The sequence below is a fragment of the Emys orbicularis genome, chromosome 24 (genome assembly GCF_028017835.1).
Source record: "Emys orbicularis isolate rEmyOrb1 chromosome 24, rEmyOrb1.hap1, whole genome shotgun sequence".
In the NCBI taxonomy this organism is placed as follows: Eukaryota; Metazoa; Chordata; order Testudines; family Emydidae; genus Emys; species Emys orbicularis.
In genome coordinates, this window is record NC_088706.1 from 16,777,614 (window position 1) to 16,803,362 (window position 25,749).

The following is a 25,749-nucleotide window of genomic DNA, read 5'->3' on the forward strand; positions in this document are numbered from 1 at the left end:
AGACTTTTCAGCTTGGAAAAGAGACAGCTAAGGGGAGATATGATTGAGGTCTATAAAATCATGACTAGAGTAGAGAAAGTAGATAAGGAAGTGTTGTTTACTACTTCTCATAACACAAGAACTAGGGGTCAACAAATGAAATTAATAGGCAGCAGGTTTAAAACAAATAAAAGGAAGTATTTCTTCACACAGCACTCTGTCAACCTGTGGAACTCCTTGCCAGAGGATGTTGTGAAGGCCAAGACCATAACAGAGTTCAAAAAAGAACTAGATAAATTCATGGAGGATAGGTCTATCAATGGCTATTAGCCAGGATGGGCAGGAATGGTGTCCCTAGCCTCTGTTTGCCAGAAGCTGGGAATGAGTGACAGGGGATGGATCACTTGATGATTACCTGTTCTGTTCATTCCCTCTGGGGCACCTGGCACTGGCCACTGTCGGAAGACAGGATACTGGGCTAGATGGATGTTTGGTTTGACCAAGTAGGGCCATTCTTATGTAGAGAAGCCCTTGTTAGACAAAGCAAACGAAGGTCTGTTTTGTAGAACCAGTATATTAACATCCATATTGCACCCCATTAGAAAAGATCAAAAAGTCTTACAGCAAAGCCAAGTGCCTTTCCAGGAGTAAGTACCAGGTTTTCAAAAAGCCTGGCTTTGTTTCTAGTGTTGGCAGATACATTTACAATGATTTCAAATGTAGTATTAGAATGGCTGTTATAAATGCTACCGGTGGTGAATAGAAAATATGTTCCATACAAAGCCTCCAGCTTCTTTCTTCTTTCATGTGTTTAAGTTTTTTGTTCTGGGTTGCATTGCCACACAATAAAATCACCAACTCAGTCTATTCTTTTAAATCTGGTGGGCGTATTTCACTGTTAAGTAGGTGTTTGGTTTTTATTTAAAAAGTTTTATCTCAAGTGGTATTAATTTTAAACAGTTTTCCCCAGTATTTCAATTCACAGTAAAATGCGTATCATTCTCTGACCTGATATATGTTTAGCTGAGGTCCTCTGTGCATATTTTTTTAGTTGCCCTCAATTCTTTAGTTTATCTGAAAATATCAAAGCTCAAAATATTATTAAACTTTTACCATAATTAGCAAAAGTCTGTTGAAAGTTGGTACACAGTTAAATTCTGTGACAGTATACAAAATGGTGACATAATAAAAGTCAGACACAGAGCTTGCATTATCTGCAGTTTTTTTGAATGGTACTTAGTTTCTGTTTTTGGGAACAAGGATGTAATGTCTAAGCATAAAAATGGAATGACTGTTACCCAACAGTGATTATTGTATTGACAGAGTACAAATATTTCTTAGTTGGCAGGCTTGAGTAAGTTGTCAGTGATTTATACCAAATGATTAACCAGTGTCATTTATTCCATTTAAGTTTGTGTTTATGCCCCTGTGCCATCAGGGTTGTAAGAGATAGGATCAACCTTGGAAAGTAGAAAAAATAGGATCTGAAAAACCATTTATCATTTAGCTGGTCATAGCTTAGGTTAACTCTTGTAGCTGGACAGAATTTAGTCTGATGAAACAAATTTAAGCTTGCATTTGTAAATGCTCTCTATTGCCCTGAGAAATCTCTTCACTAAGTGCTCCTTTAAAAAGAGAGAGGTTTATTTGTTTCCCTGTTCTATTCAACATTATTTTCTTTCTGGTTGTGTACAACACAGGATCACGTTGTCACGCTTAGTAATGCTTCATCTCTTGCTTTGTGAAGTCATAAGTAAGCCAGATATCTCATAAACCAGGGAAAGGATTGTGCTTATCTGTTGGTTGGAGGATCCTGTTCTCAATTATGAAAATTCCAAACAATTCCATTTACATTATGTTTTCTGACATGAAGTGTGGAGCTGTAGGATCTGCAATTGCCTTGTTGATTAGCTGGAATTCTTCATGATTACAAGCAAAGAGAAGTTGAGGATTTCCTTTAGTTTTTTAATTGTTATTCTAGTGTTGTTGTTTGAATTACTGAGTTGTTCTTATCCATTGGATTTAATGAGTGTGATTCCATTGCATTCTTGACTTTTGGATTGACATAAAACGTGAGTCTTGGGAGCTGACAAAACATTTTGTTAGTTCGTTTTTCAGATATTTCTAGTTTATAACTTATAGAAAAATTTGCAAAATTCCAATCATCTTACAATCAACAGAAAAAGACAAGCCAGGTGAGGCTTCTTTTGGTGGAAGGGAAAACTTGTCCCTTCCACCAACAGAAGCTGGTCAAATGGACAATCTTTCCCTGCCACCAAAAGAAGTTTGTCCGATAAAAGATATTCCCTCACTTACTTTGTGTGTGTCATATCTTGGAACCAACACGGCTACAACACCACTGCAAACAATTGATAGAAAGCATGTTTTCATTTTCAAGGAACAGAGCATTCAGATCTAAGCTCAAAGATTGCTCTTTATTCAATGCATATAGAGTTTTGTCACATATTAGACATATTTTTCCTGCAGATGATTTGTCTTCCCTCCACTTATACTAGGCCATTAATGTACTTGTTCTAATATTTTGAAAAATATATCAATACTTTATTATTTGAGTGTTGTTTTCAGATACCTTGTACCAAATGAAAGTACTTGTGATAATGCATATTAAATCTTCATGTGAGAACGTTCTTTCAACATTAGCTTTTGTTGAAAACTGGACGGCAATAATAATGTTATACTGTTTTATTTTTAGCTCAGTAAAATGGATTTTTATGGGCAATCTGCACATAAAACAGTGATGATATTGAATTGTTAGGTTATACGTTCCACCACTGAACATTTTAAGGTTCATTTAGACAGACTTGAACTTTCAGAACCCATGTGACTTAAGTATTTAAGAAGTACAATCAAAATTTGAGTGAGCGACAGGGAATGGATCACTTGATGATTACCTGTTCTGTTCATTCTCCCTGGGGCACCTGGCATTGGCCACTGTCAGAAGACAGGATACTGGGCTAGATGGACCTTTGGTCTGACCCAGTATGGCCGTTCTTATGTTGTTTAAATTCTAAAAACAATAACTTCTTTTAATCTGGTGGTGATTATAAATTATACTTACATAATAAATAGAGATCTTTATATTGATACAAAAGTATGCTTTTGAAATGATATGTTTGATCATGCTAGCACTTTATGATAAGGTAAAAATGTCAATCAAGCATCAAGAGTTCCACACTTGTCAGAAATCCAGATTTGCTTTGTCTTGAATCCACTTCAGTCTTTTAGTAAGCTTTTCTAACCACACACCATGATTTCAGATATGTATGAAATAAACATGTTTGTTTTTAGAAAAGTCTTTAGAAATATGCATCTTATCCTAAGGAATGAACACCACTGGTAAACTTATTTTTTCAACATTTTGAAAAAGTATCTGAGACCAAAAGTGATTAGCTGAAGTTCATTATATCTCTAAAACTTTTATAGTAACAATAATTTCACCCTAACTCCGATCCCTAGGATTTTCTTTTGAATGTTAGGAAACTTTGGTGAAATTCTGGCCCCACGTAGTTTGACTTCATTGTGGCCAGGGTTTCACTCATTGTCTTGAAAATCATATATTTACAATTTAGTGAGCTTTTAAGCCTTACTTATCAACTATTCAGTGAAATAAATTATAGTAGGAATGGACTGCGTTTCTTGGTTTCAAAAGTCAAGTTGCTAAGATGCAATGCGCTTGTATTACTAGCTTTGCTTTCATGACATTAGTTTTTTAGCAGTAATAGCAGGAGGAACTGCCAAGAGCCAGGATAACATAAAGATAAAATACAGTGTAACTAAAAAGATCAGAGAATTGGACATAGATTACATTTCTTGCAGGTCCAAATTAATAATGTGAATCTTATACGTTTGTTTAAAAATAATATGAAGCATGGATATAGTGTGTAATGGAAAGGTAGATTCTTGGGAAAATGTACACGAGACATATAATAAATTAGATAAGTGCATATTTATTATTTATTATTTAAAGTTAAGCATATGCTTTCCTGAATTGAGGCCTATATGAATAAGACAAAGTTTGTAATGGATGCTGTAGCAAAATAAGCCAGTGCAACTATGTATTGTGCTGCATTCAAAGATATGTCTTGTCTTATGGACCAGGGAGGTGGTATTCACAGTTTATACAGATATGATTCAACCAAAGGTGAAATTTAGAATTCTATGCACTGCTTTTCCCTTCTAACAAATCAAAATATTACATTTTTCTGAACATTCAAATAAGTATCAGAGCAATTTTTAAACCGTGGAAATAATACAAAACTAAGTACTAGTTTTGCAAATACTTACAATGCGGCAAACACTTGTGTGCGTGTTTGCTGGACAGTGCGCCCTTAAAGAATAAACAGTAAAAACTAATCACTGATTTTATTTAAAAGTAAATTAAAATGTTATTTTGATAAGAAAATAATATTTCTCACATTTTATACAAAATCCAATGCAATCAGTTTTTAATGTCCACTTCTTTAATATGTGAAACTCTGTGTAATATTAGGGATGATTATTATTGGAATAATTTTGCACATTGCTTCCATGTACTGAAATTATTTGATAATATTAAAAAAAAGATATAAGATGAATATTAAAATGTATTTTATTTCTTTAGTGTTTGTTGCAAAATTCATTTGGATTCTGTTATATTGTTTGCTACTGTACTGCCTGAAAAACTCTGCATTTATTTTATAGACAATTGCAAAAGCAGAATTTTACTTTTGATCGGATGGTGAAACTTCCCACAAATCTGCAGTCTCCAGGTTCATTATTAACATGTATCACCATTTACAGAAAACACTTCACAGTGTAGTGGCATATCAGTAAATAGCTTCCAATTTTTGTGAGCTTGAGGCTAACATCATTATGCATCTTTAGTATCGATGTAGGCTGTTATACCCTCAAACTCTTCCAAGTAATTTTGCCCATTGATGTAGAGTTCCTCTCTATCCCCAGATCTTCTGGTCACTTTCTTGTATGCATTTGGGACTTGGATTCAGGCAGGATAACATCAACATGAAAAGTTTATGCCTTGGGTGGGAGGAGGAAGGTATTAAGTAAAAAGATCAGTGAATGGAGTGGGGAAACCAATGAGTTTATTTCTGGTTTCAACCTAAAAGTGATAGCCTTATACGTCTTGTTACTTGATGCACATTTCTTAATGATTTAGATCTACTGCATGTTGCATACTTATTCTGCTGTCTTATTGTATATTTCTTTTGTTTATTAACCAAGTTTCCATCTTTATTTTTTAGTTTGGAAATGAGGAGCAGCAGCTGGCCTGGGCAAAGCGAGAGAGTGAGAAAGCAGAGCAGGAGAGGCTGGCTCGATTGCGAAGACAAGAACAGGAAGACCTTGAATTGGCTATTGCACTTAGTAAGGCTGATATGCCAGACTCTTAAATACAAGTCTTTGGGCTCCACCCAATCCAAGTCAAACCCTTTAAAAAAAGGTTTTGTAAAATTCTTGTTTTATGTTGTGAAGTAATTGTAGTCACCTTTAAGTCAAAGCATAACAAGATTGGCTGGTTATATCAAACTGGGCTTTCCATGGCTTTTCAAGTACATAATGCACAGGAAACACACTGTAAAAATTGTATTATACTTCCTAGATAAAAGTTACTGCTTGTAAGAAATTTAATGTATGACCCTAAGGTACTGAAAGCAAAGTTTCTTTATAATGCAGACAGTGATTGCATACAATAAGCTGCAATTTGTGAATCTGGCTTTTATTACCTGAATTCCATTGTCATTGTTTTGAGGCTGCAGTATGAATAATAAAATTATAGAAAATGACACTTGTAAAAAAAAAAAAAAAAAGTATGTTTATAAAATTATCACTTAGCTTTCAGTTCTTTTTGTTACATTTATTTAATTACTCATAGTAGGCCAATGACCATCTAGCTCAAAGACTTGAGGGCAAATTCTTTCTTAGATGTTCCCCTTTCATCAGTGAGATATGGCTTATCTTATGAAAGAAACTCTGATTATTTATATATTAGATGCATAGTGACACAACTCATGTAGAGTCAATCATATTTTGAATTCAAAGCCTATGAGAATTAATAGCTTTTTCTTATTTAAACATGATTATTTGCATAAGAGTTTTTTAATATTTGTACATGGTGGTATTAAAAGGAGTGATCCTGATATAGTAAATTAGACAAATGATGACTCAGTTCTAAATCATGGGATAAAATACAAATTAAGTCCATGAACGAGCATTAAGACAGGAATGATCGTGTTTGAGGCTTTTTCTACATAATGTTGAATAATTTCACACTTTTTAAATTTTAATTTTGAACTGTAATTTTCCCTGCAACCGTATTTTCCCTTCATTTGCTCTAACATGCAGAATATAGGGCTGCTATTTGTATTATCCAATTGACTATGTTACAATCTCTACCTCGGAAGTGATTAAGTGTGCGGTTTTATTTTTAAATATTCTGGTTGATGATTAATCTCACTGCCCTTCATTTAAAGTTATACAACTGTTGTATAGACTAGAAAGTTTTTTACTTTAAACTAGCCCAAGTTCACACAGATTTCATTTGCCAGATAGGTAGAATAAATGGATATTCATGCAAAAGTTACAGCAATATTTGTAGAACAGATAGGCTTAAAAAACCAGCCTATCTACTGATAGCACTAATTAGGCCAGTATGTCCAGCTTTTTTATAGATTTCCAGAATTCAGGGGGGATGTTACATATATTTTATAGAGGTAATGCAATATGTATTTTACTTGTCACGGATATAAAATGAGTACTTATGGTATTTTTTGCTGTGAATTATTCATTTATAGAAACTGCCTTTTCTGGTAATATACAGGAATTCAGCACTTCATTTGTCCTTGCCTTGTGCTCTGGTTTTGTTTGTAAATGGAATGGGCATTTAGGGCCACATTTTCAAAATGTTTTGTGATACCTGTATTTGCATCCCCAATTCTGTACATGTGCATATTGGCTAGTTAACATTCTGAATGTCCAAAATGTGGCCCTCAGCTTGTAAAACATTCTCTGTTGGATAGCATTGTATTTCTTAATCTTCTGCAATGTATTTACATTTTTGTGTGTCCCTGTTTTGTTTTTATTTTTCCTTTCACAATGATGTTAGTGCCTGTTTTTCCAGTCAAACAATCCCTACATTCTAATTGCCTCATTCTGGATACTTTCCTTACACAGAGATAAGAATCCCAGTAGGGATTATTTTTTCTGATGACTAGTTTTCAGACCTAGAAATGTAATTAAACATTGGTTGTCTCAGGACAATGCTGCATTTGCATTGAAAATCGACTCTAAATTGAGAACATCCATTTTAAGGTCTTCAGACAGAACATATTTGACAAAACTGAAGCCCATCATCTCAGAAGACATTCTACAGAGTTGCTGATCCCTGAATGTGTGTATAACTCCTGTTTAATGTTATTACAAATGCTATGGGCTTTTAAATTTGTATCAGGAGGGGAGAAGAGACCCCTAAATATTAACAAAACATATATGTTTCTGTGTTGTCCTTTATTTAAGTAACAAGCTGCCATGAATACTGTAGGAAATAATCCCGTCATACTTACAGTACTTGATGACCTATGTGGTCCGTTCCAACCATAACTGTTTTTCTGTAAAGTATATTATGGAGAATTTATGGGCTTGTCTACATGGTAGTATAATGCACTCTGTGTGGGTGTGATTTCTAAATCACACTAATGTATTATGCATTAGTTGGTCCACGTTGACCCCTAGTGTGAATTAACACAGTACTGGGTCAAAAAGCACTGTGTTAATGAGCATTCACATAGTGCTATTTGAACCAGTGCTGCACTAGCCAGATCTACATGGACCAATTAGTGTGTAACATATTACGGAGGTGAGATTTCTAAAGCACATTAGAGCGCATTACCTAACTGTGTGGACAAGCCCTAAGTTATCAAGTCTAATTTCGAAAGTTTCAGAACACTCTCTTTTCCTTTGGTCCACGACACTGAGCTCATGAAAGCAAATTAGGTCTACTTGTAGCTAACATCAGTACAAAGTTTTTACCATTAAATGGGGGTGAATGTAGCATATATTTACATGGCAGGGCTATAGATGTCATCCTAACTATATAGACAGATCAAATCAGAAACAGCTGTATGAGACAGTATGTGCCTTTTCTCAATCCACCTTGTACTACAGTCACATTGCTTCAGAGAGATAGTTGCCCTTTGTTCTTTGAGCTGTTATTGCAGTTTTATTATTTTATTTAGTCTTCTCTTGTATTTTTTCTGTCTTGTGTACATATATATTTTGCATTTGTCTTGGTATCTTTTACACATCTAGCTCTTCGTTGAAAAAATAGGCTATTAGGATGCATGATGAAATTAAAAAAACTGTATCTGTGCATATAAAGCTTTTAGATTTTTTTTTTCTTTTCATTTTCAGTAACTGTTCCTACTTTGTAGGATATTTCATTCCTCATGCAGCTGAAAAATCTCGTGCTGTTTCAAAGCAACTGCAATATCCGAGTCCCCTTCCGAAGTGTAGTGTGAACACGGGTCATTCCTTTGATTTTACAGCCACATTAGGACACTGCTCTTCTCCCTTTACAGCTAATAGATTTGATTTTTATTGTGAATGCTGCTTTTATAGTAATTTCCTCTTTCATCTCTCCCCCAATGTATGGTGTCAATTGCACTCACCTGTGACTGCAGGGTCAAGCCACCTTCTCCAAGTTGGCAGTGCCGTTCCATAACCTATCCTTAGGAGGTGCACTCTCCTCCCCCGCAGCCCAGGGAGAAAAAGCATTACTTCTGGAATACACCAGGCCTGAGGAGTGAAAGTTACAAGATTGCATTCAAGCTTGAGTTTCTGTGTGGAAAAGTGTGGGGGCCGGGGAAGTGACATAATTTGTTTCTCTTCTGCTCAAATTAAACAGCATCTTTAAACCAATTTATAAAGGAATTCTACTTCTGGATCTCCGCACACAAATGGGGCATGTGGATGAGCTAAAGTGCCTGATTACTCAGAAAATTAATGTGCCATAGAAAGAATTTCAGCCACTTTATCAAATCTCTGAAATCTTCTAATATAATTGTGTTACTTCTGTGATATGCAGTTAGAATGATATTACCTCACCCACCTTGTTTCTCTTACTTCTATAATAGTTAATGTTTTGGGGACACAGTATGAGGTCAGAAAAGTTAATTTATCTAATATATATATTTAGTATTATATCCAAGTATAAACTTGGATTGTCCCTTCTGGGGTCTAGCCTTGTGTGACCAAATATTGAGAATGAGCCAGTAGCAAAAGGTCAAGCAAATTAACCAATCAGGAATCCAAGAAAATACGTAGTTAATCCATTTACAATTGCAAACATGCAATAACCCTAAACTGTTCTGAGATGGCTTTAATTTGGGAAGAGAACGGATAAATTTTAGAAAGCTGAAGTCTAGGAAACTTCCCTCTGATTTCTTTCTGTAATATCTAAGTTTCTCCTTGTAAAAAACAGTCGACTTCATTCTTCCCTACCCTTGGAAGCAACATTTTTTTATAGAAATTACTCCACTTTTTCTCCTAAAGCAAAAATTTATCTTAACACATTAATCTTTCTTTCTTCCACCAAACATTGAAATCTTAACCACAGATTCACTTCAGTTTGGGCAGATCAGTGCGCGCGCACACAAAAATAAGGTACATCTGTATGTAAATATACAATAAGTTATATAACAAAGACAGTGTGTATACGTTCACACAAACTATAGTGTATAATTATATGTGCTCTATAAAGTGCATATGCAGTAAATATATAGTATATTACTATATACTGTAAAAATGTGTATATATGTCTATATGCATATGTGCATTTTCTGTATAGAAATGGGAAATGAGACTTTTGTGGTTAGAATTTCAAAGTTCTGGCAAAAGAAAAAAACTTCTTCCAATCATTTTGTTCAATAATGCTGTTATTGGCACAACTAGCTGTGTGTTTTGCCAGATGTCAGAGACACCTGAGGGATTTGTCTCTCAAAGGTGAGTACAATCTGCCAAAGAAACGTTTGACAATGTGGTTTGGATATTATCACCTTTGTCGACTTGCACTTGCTGTCCATTTCCGGTCTGCTGGCATGTGTCTGTGTTGGGAGGCATCTCATTCCCTTTTCTCAGCATTAGACAAAACTTTGCCTCCTAGTTTTTTGTTGAATATTTTATTGTTGAATTAAAGAATCTTTCACATATCTTCATATTTGGATGTTAGGTAGAAATGTGGTAGAAGATGCCGTTTTCCTCAGTCTCTTGTCGGTCATTTTGGTTGCACAGTCACTCTTCTCTGGGTTCGAACTGTGTTTTGTTTGTTTCTCAGTTTCTACCTACATTTTTGCCTTAGGAGACGTGACTATGCATTGCATTTTTGTTGTTGATGAAAGAATTAAGATGATTCAGTTTTCTACAGGGAGAAATCATTAGACCACAGAATGTAAAACAATCACAAAGAAGGTGCTAGGTTCTATAGTAGCATGTGCGTATTTAGTATATACATCTGCATTTATGAAGTGCAGTCACTGCTGGGGTGACTCATGGCAACCATTGATTACCACACAGCAACACTACACTGCATTTCAGACAGAAATGGAAGAAGACTTTTATCCAATTGAAACTAGGCTTTTACAAAATATTCTTGTTGTAGCGTCTGCCAACCATTCTACCATAGGAACAGATAATATTAAGGGATGTACTGGTACTTCTGTACTTTTGTATGAGACTTCATATGATCAGCATAGTTTTTCTTATGAAACCTCTGGCCTAATTATTTTTAAGTGGGGTAAGTGATCAGTCTGTAATGTATTTTGTTTTATATAGTGTGTTCTTAAATGCAAGGAAATTCCAAGCTTTATCTGTTAAAGTATGGCACTTTTTTTTCTTTCTGGTCTATGTGAAATCCTATTGTTAGACACCTTGTCATCACTTCAGCTTTGCTAAAAGACATTATATTTTTCTAGGGTTCTTCTTGTAACCCTTTTGGGGTTTACCATTTTATTTTTGTAATACTTCTCCATATTTGTCCTGAAGATTCAGCACTTATGGAATTTTGGTCTGAGTGTTAGGAATCATCATTTCCGCCATGTATAAAGATCATTCCTATTTTCCATTTGTCTTTATTCCCGACTCTCAGAAAATGCATTTCTATTTAATTCCAATGTTCCAAAATAAGTTCTGTCAAACAGATGTTTTGTTTTGATCTGTGCTAATAGATTGTGTAATTATAAATGCATTGACCTGTCCCAGATGCAATTAAATTACCAAACAGTAATAGTTAAATCTTTATGGTCCAGCATTTACACCTTTTCTGCAGACCCCCCATTCACAATCAAATCCATTTACTTTTTCTTAGTAAGGAAATTTTGTCACAAATTCTGCTTTGAACATGATGGAAACGTTAAGGGTTTTTTAGGATGAACGAGTTAACTTTTAATAATTGTTGACATGTTTTATCAATTGTTGTTTTATGGTTCTTTTTACTTGAAAGATTTATAAATAAAAGGCTGAATTGTTATAAATGCCTCAGTCATTTAAAATAGAATTTTCATTTTTTTCAACTTCTGCTTTTCCCTTTAAAACTAAATAACTTTAAAAGGGAAACATAAATGGTTCCTTCTGCTGTTAGTATAATGACAGTGATATGTTCCTTAATGTCCCTCTTAATATGACTTTGTTTAGTCTGATGGAAGTTACAGGTTAAGAAGGTGAAAACATAAAGTGGAAACTGCAGCATTTACCAGAAATTCACTAGTCTATCCAAATATGTACATTACTGTAGTTATATTTATCCTTTAAATATCATATAACAAATTGGGAAAAGGTGTTTTAATTTTATCCTATGCCATGTGTTTATTGTTTAATATAAGAAGAGAAATGTTATTGTTTAATATAATAAATGAAAAATTACTTTCTTTTTTTTTTCTTTTTTTTGGAGTTCTGCGTCCCTGATTTCACAAACTATCTTGGGTCAGATTTGTGAATCTTGTTTAGAATTACATTTTTAGGTTGTATATTTTTTTCTGGGTGTTGGCCTGTCCACACTATTTCCCCTCTCTCCCCAAAACCACACTTGGTACATACCATCCAGTCACAAGATCTTATACCACACCTTCAACAAAAACTATGTAAACTATGTCCCATCATGTTAAAACCTTCCAGGGAATTAGAATAGGGAGGGGTTATGAGAGCATTGCAGGCAGCCCCTTACACTGAAGTGTGTTTGCCCACTGGCCTGAAGAGGATTAATCCCTTTGATTCTGACTCATTATTTCTGCCATATGCTTGTTTCATTTACTCTCTGTCTGTACATAGTGGTGTGTTAACAATAGAGTACCATTTCAGGTCCCATCTGTTGTTCTTGAAACTACTCCCCAGAAATATATTTAGCTTTCTAATTTTATTGAAGCCAAGATTTTGTCTTAGTTAAACCAGCTAAGGACATTGAAACTAACTTCCTATCCTCCCCACTATACATCCCCTCATCCTGTAATGCCCCCTCTTAATCTTACAGGCATGGGGCCCAGATCTCTCTCTTCCTTCCATTTAATTATTTGGACTATGAAGTACAGTGTAGTCAAGTACACTTTAAATCATATTATATGCCCCAAACTCCATTGCATCAGGGCATGAACAATCTAATAGGATGTGCTGTACCAGTGATCCCGTACAGAGACAGCTAGGTCTTTTGTTTCTTTACATAAAGGAGTGAGGAAGAGGGCTGTCAGGAAGTGAGGGGGAAAGATAAGTGGGACACTAAGTGTAAAAAAACCCCAAGCTACCTACCAGCTCCCAAACTTCAATAAAAAAATACACCACAATCTGATTGCCCACCCCCCAAACACAACCTAACACTATAGTGTATTGTGTGTGGAAGGTCCTATACTGATTTGCCACTAATCCTAACCCTAGTTGGTGTCCAGTAGTTTTAGTGGTTGCAAGCCCACTAACCCTTCTTCCTCCCAGCATATACCAAAGTGATAGTATAGCTGCAGTGCATGGATGATGGAGGAGTCTGTTAGAAGACAGTCACTGAGCATCCGGGCCAATAGACATTGTTCTGAGTCAATCACTTAAAAACAAAATGTTTGCAACCACTCCCTCTGTGCTAGTCACCATCTTCATGGCAAATGATATGGAAGATAAACAAATTAATGTTTGTTGAATAAGAAATTAAGGGCATTCATACTTTTGATGCAGCTTCAGTGTTTGTGGAAATAGTTTAGTGCAATCCAAAGACGCAGGAACAATTTTAAATTCTGACCACATCTGGCATTCGAGGACTGCAGAGGCTGTAGCCTTTCCTGATGATGTGCTCCCTCAATTTTGTCTGTCAGCTGCTCCTGACCACATATCAATATAAAGAGCCCATACACTGGAGCAGTAAACATCCCTTGTTTTAGGAATAATCCCTTGACCCTTAGAAATGGTTTCTGCACCCAGCTTCATCTTCATCTCTTCAGTGAATGAGACTCTCAGTGATTCTAGGAATGCTTTGACTTTTGTTTTGTTATAGGTACAATAGAACACCAGAGTTACGAACCACACACTTCATTTGGAACTGGAAGTACGAAATCAGGCAGCAGAGACAAAACAAAACAAAAAAAATACTGTACAGTACTGTGTTTAAATGTAAACTACTAAAAATAAAGGGAAAGATTAAAAAAAGATTTGACAAGGTAAGGAAACTTTCTGTGCTTGCTTCATTTAAATTAAGCTGATTAAATGCATTTTTCTTCTGCATAGTACAGTTTCAAAGCTGTATTAAGTCAATGTTCAGCTGTAAACTTTTGAAAGAACAACCATAACATTTTGCTCAGAATTACAAACATTTCAGAGTTAATACCAACCTCCATTCCCGAGGTATCCGTAACTCTGAGGCTCTTCTGCAGATCAATAAATTAAACACCATGATTTTCTGGTCTTCTAAAGCTACTCAGCAATGAGTATCCTATTTCCCTTGGTTTGAGGTGTGTGTGTATAAAAACATAGACTTATGAAAAATAACTTGTAATTTATACCAGCATCATGCATGGGTGCTAAAATAGTCTGTGGAAAACCTTCACGGTGCAACAATTTCTTTACATTTACCAAGAATGTCCCAGGGAGTACTCAGTCTGCTATTCCAGATGTTTCCTGATGATATAGTGATAGGTCAAACCCTCTAGGAACACTCTGAAGTGTAAGAACATAACTGCAAGAGTATACTATGAAGCCCACTTAAAGGGATACCACATCTAAGCATAAATCCGCCAGAAAGATAAATGTCTTCAGCAGCAATCTCTACACTTATTGGATTCATGGTCAGGCCAATTAATACCATGTTTTAATTTGCAAACAAATGATGGCTGAAGCAGGTAAATAAATAAAAACTAAGGTTTTTGTCCAGATATTGCTATTTTGTCACATACTTTTAAAATTTCCCATTAAGAAAAACCCTTTAGGATGTAGACAAATGAGTAAGTACTACAATAAGTGTCCTGAAGTGCTCAGTGGCAGTGGTTTCCATTGATTTCAGTTAACGGTCTGAGTGCTCAGACCCTCTGAAAATCAGGCTGCTGATGCAGGTATCCAAATAGGGACTTAGGTACCTAACTGGAGGCACCCAGCTTTTTACATTTTTTGCCTTATTCTATTAAATAAATAAGCCATGTAAAAGGTATATCCATTAAATATGCATTTAGTTGCATGTAAATATTAACCTCGATCCCCTGAAAGATGTCAATGATGGTCTATTCAAATACAGGGCCTCCCCACGAACTGCATTCTTGCTCGTGGCTCTTAGGCATTTGTACAGCAGCTGTCACATAAAACTTGATAGGTGGGGGGAATATGACGCATCTGTTTTTTGAGACTCCATGGAAAGTCCTAGCTGCCTTTTTCCAGTGGATGGGGGAGTGATCTTGTATTCCTGCATCTTTCATACTGGTGTCCCGCACAAAGCACAAGAACTATTTCCACCAATCAACAGGCATAACAGAACAGGGGAGGCAACTCAAATGTTTAGCAAGACTCTTCAGTCACTCTTGGGCCTTCTGGAGCAAATGCTGCTAAAGAAGCAATTGGGTAAGATGTCCATTGCCATTAATAAATTGCTAAATCTGTTAAATTACACTCGAAGTTCTTCTATTTGATGTGTATTGTGTGCTCTGAAAAACAAGCAACACTGTGGCTAGAAGTAGTGAGAGAGCATAGGGAGCTGCAGTCACTCTTACTAAGCCGAATATCCCATGCTGCACAGCCACTGGGGACACACCTTCAGCTGAAAGACTGCAAAGGGGAGTGAGTGGGAACTGGTCTGACAGGGACAGACAGGGCACAAAGAGATGCAGACAGAAGTTTTTCCAACAGCACTACAGATATAGTATTGTTTTTTTGGGGACACTGGCATCCCAGACCATGACAAAGAATAGCTATTGAAGGAAGATGCTCTAGGCAGCTATCTTGACTCTGAAGCAAGTAGGTCACCCAGTTGGGCTGCCATGAAAGCCTCACAGTGAAGCACCACTTTGCTTTTTCTGCACAATCCCTTTCCCTTACAATGCAGATCTTTAGAGGGAGGTGGGAAAGGAATGGCCTCACCAAAAAGCTGTTTGGCTGCTTTAATATTTTTATACTTTTTATGTTGTCTTAGATAAGTGCACTATTAAATTAATATCCAATCACTTTATTTTGGGCTGTCAGTAAGCAACCTCCAAAACCTCACAATGTGAGAAGATTCTGATTCAAGGAATGGTCACATCCTTAATTAAAACTGCAGAAAGTGTCTGTGCTACTAGCTTTCTGTGTAAAAGTCTCTTTTGGTCTAATATAATAGTAGGGATTTGGATGGGTAGCTACCAGAGTTGAAGGTGAAAGGCTCAAGTTGTGCAAGTTCCTGGGCACTTTTAATTTATAAAATAAGCAATAGGCACCAATAACAGATGGTAGATAAATAAACTTGCAGAATGCATAAAACCTCAATTGGCCCCGATGCCACAGCAGGTGGGGAGATGCTGTAAATTAACATACAGACTTCGTTCTGTAAAGCTGGGCACATGACTCATTTTGAGTCCACATAAAATATTGTTAGATCAAATAATTGTGGCTGAAACTCACACCATGAGAGATTAAATCAAACCTGTTTCCTGCACATCGAGTTTAGGATAAATCCCCGCCCCCTACCTCTCTGCACCTCAAACTGAGGATAGTGTGAGCAGACAAATCCATTTTCAGATGCTCTACACACCCTCAGCCAGCATGACTGCATACCACCCTGTAGAGTCTCTCAGGAGCCCTTTTATACCACCTTCCCAATTTTGTATAGCAGAGGGTGGAGAAAGCAAGAAGTATATCCACTTCATTGTGGTACTGTTCTATCTGGCCTAATGGGCGTAGGGGTGGCCAGATATGAGAACCCAGTCCCAGGTGCTCACTGGCCTAGTGAAGGCCAAGGCGTGTGTTTTCCTCCTGTTATTAAGGCTTATTGTCCAGCATAGATGAGAGGCATGGCTGCTCCTGCTCCCTTTCCTCCATGCCTCAGCTACTCCCCTGCCCTAGAATCTCTAGGAGGACCAGAGAATAGCAGATAAAGTGCAATGAGAGCATGCAGGGAACTGTCAATAGGCACACCACCCCTTGCTGTAATGAGTGAGGATGGGGACAGCCCATTTCATCAAGCGCATGCAGGGACAGGTGAGAAATATATGAGGAAGGGTTCTTGGTGCCATAGATGGGAAAAAGGGATGCATGGACATAGGGAGGAGGCACCTGGACAAGGTCAGTGTCACATATGGGGAAAGGGGCCACATGCAGCAATAAAGGTGTGACACAGGAGGGCTGTGAAGCGATTTCACTTCATTCCCTGGTTCCGGTCACCTGACCTGGATAAGGTTCCAATGGTTAGTGCCCTGTTACATGGGCGGGGTCAGTAGCTCTTAGTGTGTGGATTATTGTTACATATGCTGCAGCTTTGGGCAAGAGGTCGGAGAGTGCCACATGGGTAAAGGGCACACAGGGAATATCCTAAAGACAAAGAAAGAGAGGAGATGCCCTTAGGACCTATCCAGTGGACAGATGGAAGTAAACAAATGGGCCTGTCATGTCTGCTGAGGAAGAAAATGGGGGAAAGGTTTGCTGGGAATGGGCCTGCCAGCCTTCCCTAAAGACACCACAGGATGAGGAAGCAGGGCACTAGGGCGCCCTCCCACCCCCACAAGATGACAACTTTTGGTAGGGGGCACCAGTTCAGGGAATTGGTTGTTTGGGATCAGAAGATCATGGGAATTTGTGGAAACCCCACTCATTGCCAGATTGAGCCAGCAGAGTCTAGATCCATGGAAACACATTTTAAATGGTGTCCGTTTTATTTCTAACTGCTTCCTCCTTCTCAAGGCTTATGAAAGGGATGTGTTATTGGTGCACAAAATAGTTGTTGAAACCACAAAACTTAACAATCCTATTATTTTAAAAATTGACAAACTATTTTTGGCACTGCTTATGCCTAGAAACTGAATTTCAGCCTGGAACAAATTTGTACAACCCGCTTGTAAACTACTGAAAGTAACCAAGGGTTTATACACTCAGAAATACTAGTAGCGCCATCATTACATGGGGTTGGCTAAAGCCTGAATAGGTGCCCCAAAGTCCCGTGTTTGTTATAAGCTCTCCTTTGTTGTTAGAAACTTCCCCAGATTGCTGCAGGATAATCTGGAAGAGCTCCTTTCCATGCTTCTATTTTAGTCTTTAGACCCTTGATTTTAAATTGTTTTGCCTCTGTTTGGGATAATTGTTTTCACTTTAGTGCTAGAAGTATGGGAGGGCTACAATAACTGCTTCTCTGGATGGCAGGGAAGCTCTTGTTGCTGTTACAGCAGCAACAGACTTTGAGGCTAGGATAGTATTTGCTAAAGTCTGAGTTCCCATCATGTGGCTTTAACTGGCACTTCTGAGTTAACAGGTGAGAGAAGACTGTTTTCAATTGAGTGAAACATTGCAGGCTGAAACCGAGCTATTATAACAGTAACTACACTGGAAAATGTCTCATATTCAGAAATGTTAACAGCTAACTGACTTGGGACATTGTGCTGGATCTGTTTGTTTCTAAGCATGCTCTATCTAATCTACTGATCTATCTTGCATTTATAGTGCACTCATCATTGTGGTATCTTTTAAGTGTGTGTGTGAAAATTTTGTTTACAACGGACTCTACATTTCCTCTTAGCAAGTTTGACTAAGACCGATTTTTATTTATGTATTTATAATTATGATAAAATCGGTGATTGCAGATATTAGCATGCTGGAGGGGATGTGGGAGAGGAATTAACTCTCTCTGGCATGGTTAGTGGTAGGGGGTCTCCCCTGGCCAGGATTCTTGGAAATCAGTACTAGTCATAACCAAGAACATTACTTAAAGAAATAGGACGTGACCGTGCTGTTGTTGGGATGGTGTTTTAGCATAAAAGAGCTCCTTCCAACTGAAGAAAGAAGTGATGGCTCAAATGACTCATATGGCAAAGCACACAATTGCTGTGCTCTATTCTAGAAGACCCCTCTGGAGGTGCACCAATGGATCCACCAATTTAAAAACATTGCTATCTCGTAAGGATTGTCTGTTAGTCTTAACATAAAGTGGAAGGGAATATAAACAACACTGCTCTTTATTGAGGGAATATCTTGAGACACAGGGACCTGCAATCTCTCAGTAAAGACCACATAGAAACTGTCACAGATGGCAACCATCAGATAGTTCAAATCATAGTGGTCAGGGGGCTTTGTTAATGTTTAGTTGGCTCCTACTTTGCAGAGGCCTGTGTATGTATCAGGATGGCTTTGTATAGTCTAACATTTGTTTACATCAAAATGAAAGCTAAAAACATTGGGAACGGTTCATTTTTAAATAACGTATGGTGCATATTAGATGGTTTCTTCATGGACATATTGAACCCCTCCCCACATATGCCATGGAGCAGAGCTCTACAAGGTGTGTGGGTGGAACTGAAGTGGACTAGTGAGATGGGGAATCCACAGGGGCAAGAGAGAGCAGTGGCTCTGGCTGCTACTCCTCTCCATAAACTGTAGTAGTAGGCATAGCCATGCTGCACAGGCAACCTGGCCAGAGGGAGCTGAAGATATTGCTTCTCAGAGCTTACATGTGGTACAATAAGCCTTGTTCTCATTCTCTGTACAAGGGTGGGTTTCACCCAGTGAATGTTATTTGGAAGACTGTACCATGTGTAAGATGAGAGATAAAAGAAGGCACAAAAATTGTGAGTCGATGGAGACAAAGGGAGTATTTTAGGAACTAGTTATTATGTTGCAACATATACGAGAACACTCTAAAAAGGGAAATTCTTGAAGTATCCAGTTCAATATGGAAAGATTAGATTAAGCTTTGATTTTAAAATTCTGTTCAGGACATTATAAACACCAACAGACACTCTCAGATCTGAAATCTTGGCCTATGAGAAAAGAGGAAGAAATACCTAGAACTATTGCAACAACGGGTGTGATAATTTTAGAACATCCTTAAGTCATCCTCACTTTCTGGAATTATATTGAGCAATTGTTTCTGGCAAATAAGTTACTTTACCTCAAATTTCACTTTGAAAGAGCTGTAAAAGTGAAATGTGGAACTCATTCTTCCATGTCACTGATTAGAAGCCCAAAATACATCTGTTCCACATGAACAAATCCAGACTTTGCTTTCACAGAAGAATAGCTATATTTGCAATGACTTTAAATACATTCCTGTTGATTTCATTCATGTGCAGTATAACTTGTAAAGTCAGAAAAAAAATCCCAACTCTATTTCTTATACTAAAATATCCAAGTGTATACATTTTAGGAAAAACATTTTCCTAATACTATACTAATTAATAATTATTATAATTTTACTCCAATAGTGTGAAATCCTAGCTCTAAAAAGTAAAAATGAAGTATATCCACTATAAATTTTAGACTAAGTGCATAAATATAGAAATTGGGCCAGATTCTGATCTTTTTTTACAGCAATGTAGGTCGGGAGTAACTCCTTATGGTTTCAGTGGACTGAATTCACCTCTGCACTGTTACAATCACAATACTCAGTTTGTTTTAAATTAGTTTACAGTAATTGGGACTCTTGACTAGGTTATCTAGCTCCAATACAAAAATGTGTTTATTAACTCTTGTAATCTGTGCATCTTTATAATGCATTCAATTAACTTTTGTTCTAGGAGTGTATTAAAAAGAAACTTTAGCCAAACTCTGTGGGAGAATTGTGTTAAAAAGAAAAAAAAAGTTTAAACATTTAACTACTGTTCTGTAGGACTTTTGCACTAAGCTCTTGAGAGCAAGGGTAATTTATGTACAAAGATGCCTTAAAATAAGCCTCCATAATTACAAAAATGCAGTGTTTAAATTTATAGTAAAAACCCACATACTGCTGGCAAAACTGTGACTACATCTGGAAAACATTAAGGATGCTATTAAAATAGTCCAGCATAAACTAGAAATGAGACTGAAATTACAGTGTTGCTTACTTTTTACCTGAACAAACATTTTTAGGAAGTACATGCTGAATGTGAAACACTTTCCTATTTGATAGAACTTTGAATTTTATGTAGTTCAACTGTAATTGAGCATGAGTTTTACACCTAATTTTGTCCTGTTTTTAGAACGGTGACCTGATTTTTTTTAATGTCCTCCTATAATTTGTTGTTGTTTAAAACATTTCCAGGAGGCTGCTGATCCAGTTGTTGGGAAGGATAATGACTGGCTCTCAAATAAAGATTTAAAGTGTAATCACATCTCTTAAACATTTATTTTATTAAAAAGGGAGAATGTTTTAAAACATTGAAAATTTGCTACTTTTTTTTATAAAAACAGAAATAGGCAAAATGCCCATTTGTCTTATTTACATAATACATTACAACATTTCTCAATGTATAAAATTATTTACAATATATAAAAAAATCAATCAGTAAAATAGGTTATTTTTTTACAAGACATCAAGCCCTGTACTTCTAGTGTAGATCATGGCAGACAAGAATATTATTGCACCAATGAAACAAATAGTCTAACAATCAGAGTGTTTCTCTTAGCCATGCCTTCAACTGAAATCTAAAAATATCATCAGCGACAGTAACATTCATTTAATCCCATCTAGGGTTGACTTCAGGCAGTTTCCATACAAACATTGTCTTATAAAGCTTATGTATTGGGCAATTACAATCAGAGATACAGTATTTACAGCTTCTTCTATACAATCTGCATGGAGTCTTGTTGAGTTTACCCTTCACAGAAGCTCTATAAATAAACCATATTCTCTTGAGTGAAGCGGACAGTCACACTGATACAGTCCCTTTAAATTCTCTTCAGGAGATGACAGGCTAAACCTCCTTGAGTCAAATTCTTCCTTAACATCCATGGCTAGAGCTTTGTTGCCTCTCTAAGTAGTACCAGCTACAGATTTTTGAACGATTCTGCACCTGAGCAGTTAAATAATGTCTGATGTGCAGTACAGAGTTTTTATAGCTACATGTGCCTTTTCATGTGCAGAGCCAGGTGGTCTGACCTAGAGAAAGCCCTGTCACAGAGGTGGCACTGGAAGGGCCGGTGGCCAGTGTGCTTGCGATAGTGACGAGTCAGTTCATCAGAGCGAGCAAACTTCCAGCCGCAGCCTTCCCAGTTACAGTGATAAGGTTTCTCACCTGTTGGGAAAATCAGACAGACCATGACTCAGTGAATTCCTCCCACATAAAGGCAGCTCCCAAACACTAGAAGGGTTGTAAACTCTCTCACTATGTCTCAGCATATTCCTAACATTTATCTTAGCATAGCATTTTATATTGGTGCCCAGCACTATAGTATCAAAGTGCCTCCCAGGATAATTAAATTGCAGTAGCAACTCTTCTCCCTTCTCTGGGCAGAGGAAGCTCTCTGCTTGGAGTAGGGTTGTGGGTTTTTTTTTTGTTTTGTTTTTGTTTTGGGGGTGATTGGAGCGGAGGGCCATTGTTGCAAGTATCACTCCTGGTTATGTTGGAAAAACTTTAGCAAAAACACATGCAGACATCTCCCAGCCATGACAGGGTTATTAACCTCTCAGACTATAGCTGGGCATGCATGCATGTAGCTTACAGACTCTATAGGATTAATGAACTTCTCACACAATTCAGGTTACATTCTGCTCTTAGAACTAATTCTGTGGCAGGGGGTTTCTTAGCATCCATACATGGCAAACCCTGTGGTTGCCCCATATAGCCAAGCATTGCATTGTATTTACCTGTGTGTGTTCTAAGGTGTGCCTTCAAGTGGGAGCTCTTGGTATAGGTTTTCCCACAGCCTGCATAGGTGCATGTGTGTGTGGCTGTCCTCTTCCTGGGCCAGGATCGTCGCCCTCTTTTGGGCTTGGAATCCATCAGCTCCAAGGGAGAGGAAGGAGGAGTTAGCATGCCTCTTGGAGCTGAGGGTTGCAAGGGCAGGCTGTCCTCAAACAAGCCAAACTGAGAGGCACTCTGGTACTGGAAGTGGGTCTGGTGATGGTGGAAGCCTGTGGCAGGGTGATAGCTTTGTTGGAATGACATTGACGAGGGGCAGATCATCTGTGCTTGGCAGTCAGTCACCATGAGGTCATCAGGGCTCAGAGGGGGTGTCTCTGTGCCAGGGATCTGGGGTGAGCTGGCCATCCTGGGCTGCTCATAGGCCATCATGCAGGTTGCATTGCCTTCTTGCTTGATCTTAGGGCATGTCTGAGGGACGAGACCCATGACAGGCCCATAACTGTCCATGTCAGGTTCTGGTTTAATGTTGTCCACAAAGTGTGGGCTCCCAAAGCTGGATGTCACAAAGAATCGTCCCTGGATATGGTTAGGGAGGCAGAAGTTTGAGTCCATTTCAGATCTGATCATCTCTGACATGAGGCTGGAGTTGTAAGGAGGTGGATTGCTCTGTCCCAGGGAACTGTAGCATCCAGAAGATGGATTTGTCTGGTAGAAGCTGCTAGGCTCTGTCTGTGCTGAGGGATAGTCCCCACTAGGTGAGTTCTGGCTGAAGTTGTCATTGCCCATGGAAAGGATAAAATCCAAAACGTTGTTGAGATCTTCATCCTCTTTGCGAGGGGAGAGGCTGCCCAGTCCAGGCCTCAGTTCTGGCATGGTGCAGCTGTTGACAGGGGCCTTGTCCTCCTGGTCACATTTCCATCTCTGAGAAAGCAAAGCAGAAAATATTAGAGCTCAGGGGAGAGAATCCAGGAATCTCTGCTAATAGACAGGGTTAACCCATCTCCTCCAGGGCTAGCGTTTACTCCATCAATCAGTGTTACTCAAAATGCTGTAATGCCCCAGCACTGCATGGGGCATTCCCCCTGCACATACCCCCGACCCCAAGCGCTGCACACACACGCTGACACTTCACAGCATTTCCCACCCAAGCCGTTGTAGGAGTCAGGTCATTCATATCCAGCTGTCCCTTTTCAGGAGCAGTTGGTCGCGGCATCCCTCTGGAGCTCCCCGGCCAGAGGAGTTTGGGTCTGGGGGAAAGGGCGCCCTCCACTATCTCAGACTTGCCCTGCCTGGCACGTCACGGCGGGGGCCCCGGCCTGCCCGGGCGCGTCGCGGACACTCACTTCGTGGAAAGTTTTCTCCCTGCAGGGGCTGGCAAAGGTGGCGAACGAGGGCAGGGTCGTGTCGCTCAGCGCCATGGTGCGTCCCGGCTCGGCTGCTCCGGGGGGCGATGGCTGGAGGGGCTGCGAGCTGGCGGCTCCCGGGCCCTCCCTGCCTTATAGCCCCGGCCGCCAGAGCCCTCAAGCCAATTGCAGGGAGCGGAGGAAACGCGTCCCGGACGGGGCGGGCGGGAACGAGCCGGCGCAACCTAAATTTAGCCCCGCTATAAAAGGAGGCAGCGGCGGCTGCTGCAGCTGCAACTGCAGCTCCAGCCTGAGCGGGGCGGAGCGGCCGGGCCGGCTCCCGGCCCCGGCCCCTGGGTCCCCCCGCCTGGGTCCCCCCGCCTGGGCTGCCGCTGGAGTGCCAGTGAAACGGGATCCGAGTTCCCCTCCCCGCGCAGGGCCCGAGAGCACCAGTTCTCCAGCACCGGGGCCAGGAGGAGCCCCCCGGGGGGGGAGGCGCCTAGGGGGCAGGAGGGGTGTGTGTCAGGGCTTCCCGTGGGGCAGGAGTGGAGGGGGGGCGGGTTCAGGGTTTCCCGTGGGGCAGGAGCGGGGGGAGGGGGTCAGGGTTTCCCGTGGGGCAGGAGGGGGCGGTTCAGCGCTTCCTGTGGGGCAGGAGGGGGCGGTTCAGCGCTTCCCGTGGGGCAGAAGCGGGGGGATTAGGGTTTCCCGTGGGGCAGGAGCGGGGGGGGTTCAGGGTTTCCCGTGGGGCAGGAGGGGGCGGTTCAGCGCTTCCTGTGGGGCAGGAGCGGAGGCGGGGCGGGTTCAGGGTTTCCCGTGGGGCGGGAGGCGGGCCGCGGGGGGGATCAGGGCTTCCCGCGGGGCAGGAGCGCTGTGTCCAGCAGGGTCCTTTCTTTACCGCTAACCTTGACGCAAACGTGTCTAGTTTCTGACTTTCTTATTTCTCAGCCGGGCTGAGGGCCGGGACTAGGGACAAAGCTCTGCTTGGGTGTAAACCCGTCCCCAGCCAGGAGAGCCTCCCTCCGGGGGAAACGCTCAGACACTTCCCCAGGGCTGGGATTCCACCCCCCAGCTCGGCCCCATTCCATAACCCCCTGAGCTCCAAACTGCACCAGCTACGTGTCCATCCTCACCGGGGCAAAACAGGCTGGCTCCCAGCAGTGTATTGGCCTGTCTTGTTTGAAACAGGCATGCAGTTTGCTGAGCGCCCAAGCTGGACTTTGCCATAGGCCAATGCATGGCATTCTCACCGCCTTGTCTCCAGTTATCAATGCACACTGCTGTTTAATCTGCACCAAAGGAGGGTTAGGTTTAGGAAAAACTTTTTAACAATCAGGATAGTTAGGTACTGCAGTAGCTACCAAGGGAGTTGTGGAATCTTAATGGGAGGTTTTTGAGAACAGGTTGGAGAAAGATCTGTTTGGGATGGTCTAGGTCAGTGGCTCAAACTTTTTACTGGTGACCCCTTTCACATAGCAAGCCTCCCAGTGCGACCTCCCCTTATAAATTAAAAATACTTTTTAATATATTTAACACCGTTCTAAATGCTGGAGGCAAAGTGGGGTTTGGGGTGGAGGTTGACAGCTCGTGACCCCCCCCCATGTAATAACCTTGCAACCCCCTGAGGGGTCTCAACCCCCAGTTTGAGAACCCCTGGTCTAGGTATACTTGATCTTGCCTCAGCATGATGTAGGAGGGGCTGGACTAGATGACCTTTGGAGCTCCCATCCAGCCCTACATATCGCTAAGTGCTGCTCTTGGAGCTGGCCCTCAGCCTCCAAACCATAAGGTATGTGTCCCAGATCACATCTATGACTCCACTCATGCCCTAGTTTGACATGTGTTTGGAGGTATGCCTGACACAGCTGTGTAAGAGAAGAATCATACCATAGGGTTTCAGCTGGAATGTTGCCTTTGTGGGCTTTTGCTCTGAAATTGTCTAAAATTAACAATGTAATTGTTTGTTACTTATATTGCAATAATGTATAGAGGTCTCAGTCAGGATTGGGGACCACTGTACTTGGTGCTGTATGAATTTAGATGTACACGTGGTCCTGGCTCCAAAGAACTCACAATTTAGACCAGCGATTTGCAAATTGTAGGTGAAGATGGAGGGTGGGGAGGGAAACCCAATATATACACAATTGTTATATACAATTTTTAGGCATGTC

At 39.7% G+C, this 25,749-nt stretch overlaps 2 protein-coding genes across 2 annotated transcripts in view; one reads left to right on the plus strand and one right to left on the minus strand.

Moving 5' to 3' along the window:
* EPS15L1 (epidermal growth factor receptor pathway substrate 15 like 1) overlaps positions 1–5,725 on the plus strand; it is a 73,088-nt gene extending 67,363 nt beyond the window's left edge. Inside the window, exon 25 of the mRNA XM_065422400.1 lies at positions 5,241–5,725. Coding sequence (XP_065278472.1) covers positions 5,241–5,387 — 147 coding nt within the window. The 3' untranslated portion in view covers positions 5,388–5,725. The remainder of the gene's footprint in view (positions 1–5,240) is intronic.
* Positions 5,726–20,769: 15,044 nt separating this feature from the next.
* Positions 20,770–23,704, minus strand: KLF2 (KLF transcription factor 2). The gene is made up of 3 exons (XM_065422407.1): positions 23,582–23,704; positions 22,241–23,159; positions 20,770–21,668 (listed from the first exon to the last, which is right to left on the minus strand). Exons 1-3 carry the CDS (start codon positions 23,654–23,656, stop codon positions 21,493–21,495), a joined length of 1,170 nt encoding a protein of 389 aa, XP_065278479.1. The 5' UTR covers positions 23,657–23,704; the 3' UTR covers positions 20,770–21,492.
* Between the last annotated feature and the right edge of the window lie 2,045 nt (positions 23,705–25,749).

Excerpts from the sequence above, each read along its gene's own strand:
- KLF2 (XM_065422407.1), bottom strand. The coding sequence starts at position 23,656 with ATGGCGCTGAGCGACACGACCCTGCCCTCGTTCGCCACCTTTGCCAGC. Across the intron at positions 23,160-23,581 it reads GGGAGAAAACTTTCCACGAA|AGATGGAAATGTGACCAGGA; the intron begins GTGAGTGTCCGC and ends TTGCTTTCTCAG. Across the intron at positions 21,669-22,240 it reads ACACCTTAGAACACACACAG|GTGAGAAACCTTATCACTGT; the intron begins GTAAATACAATG and ends TTTTCCCAACAG.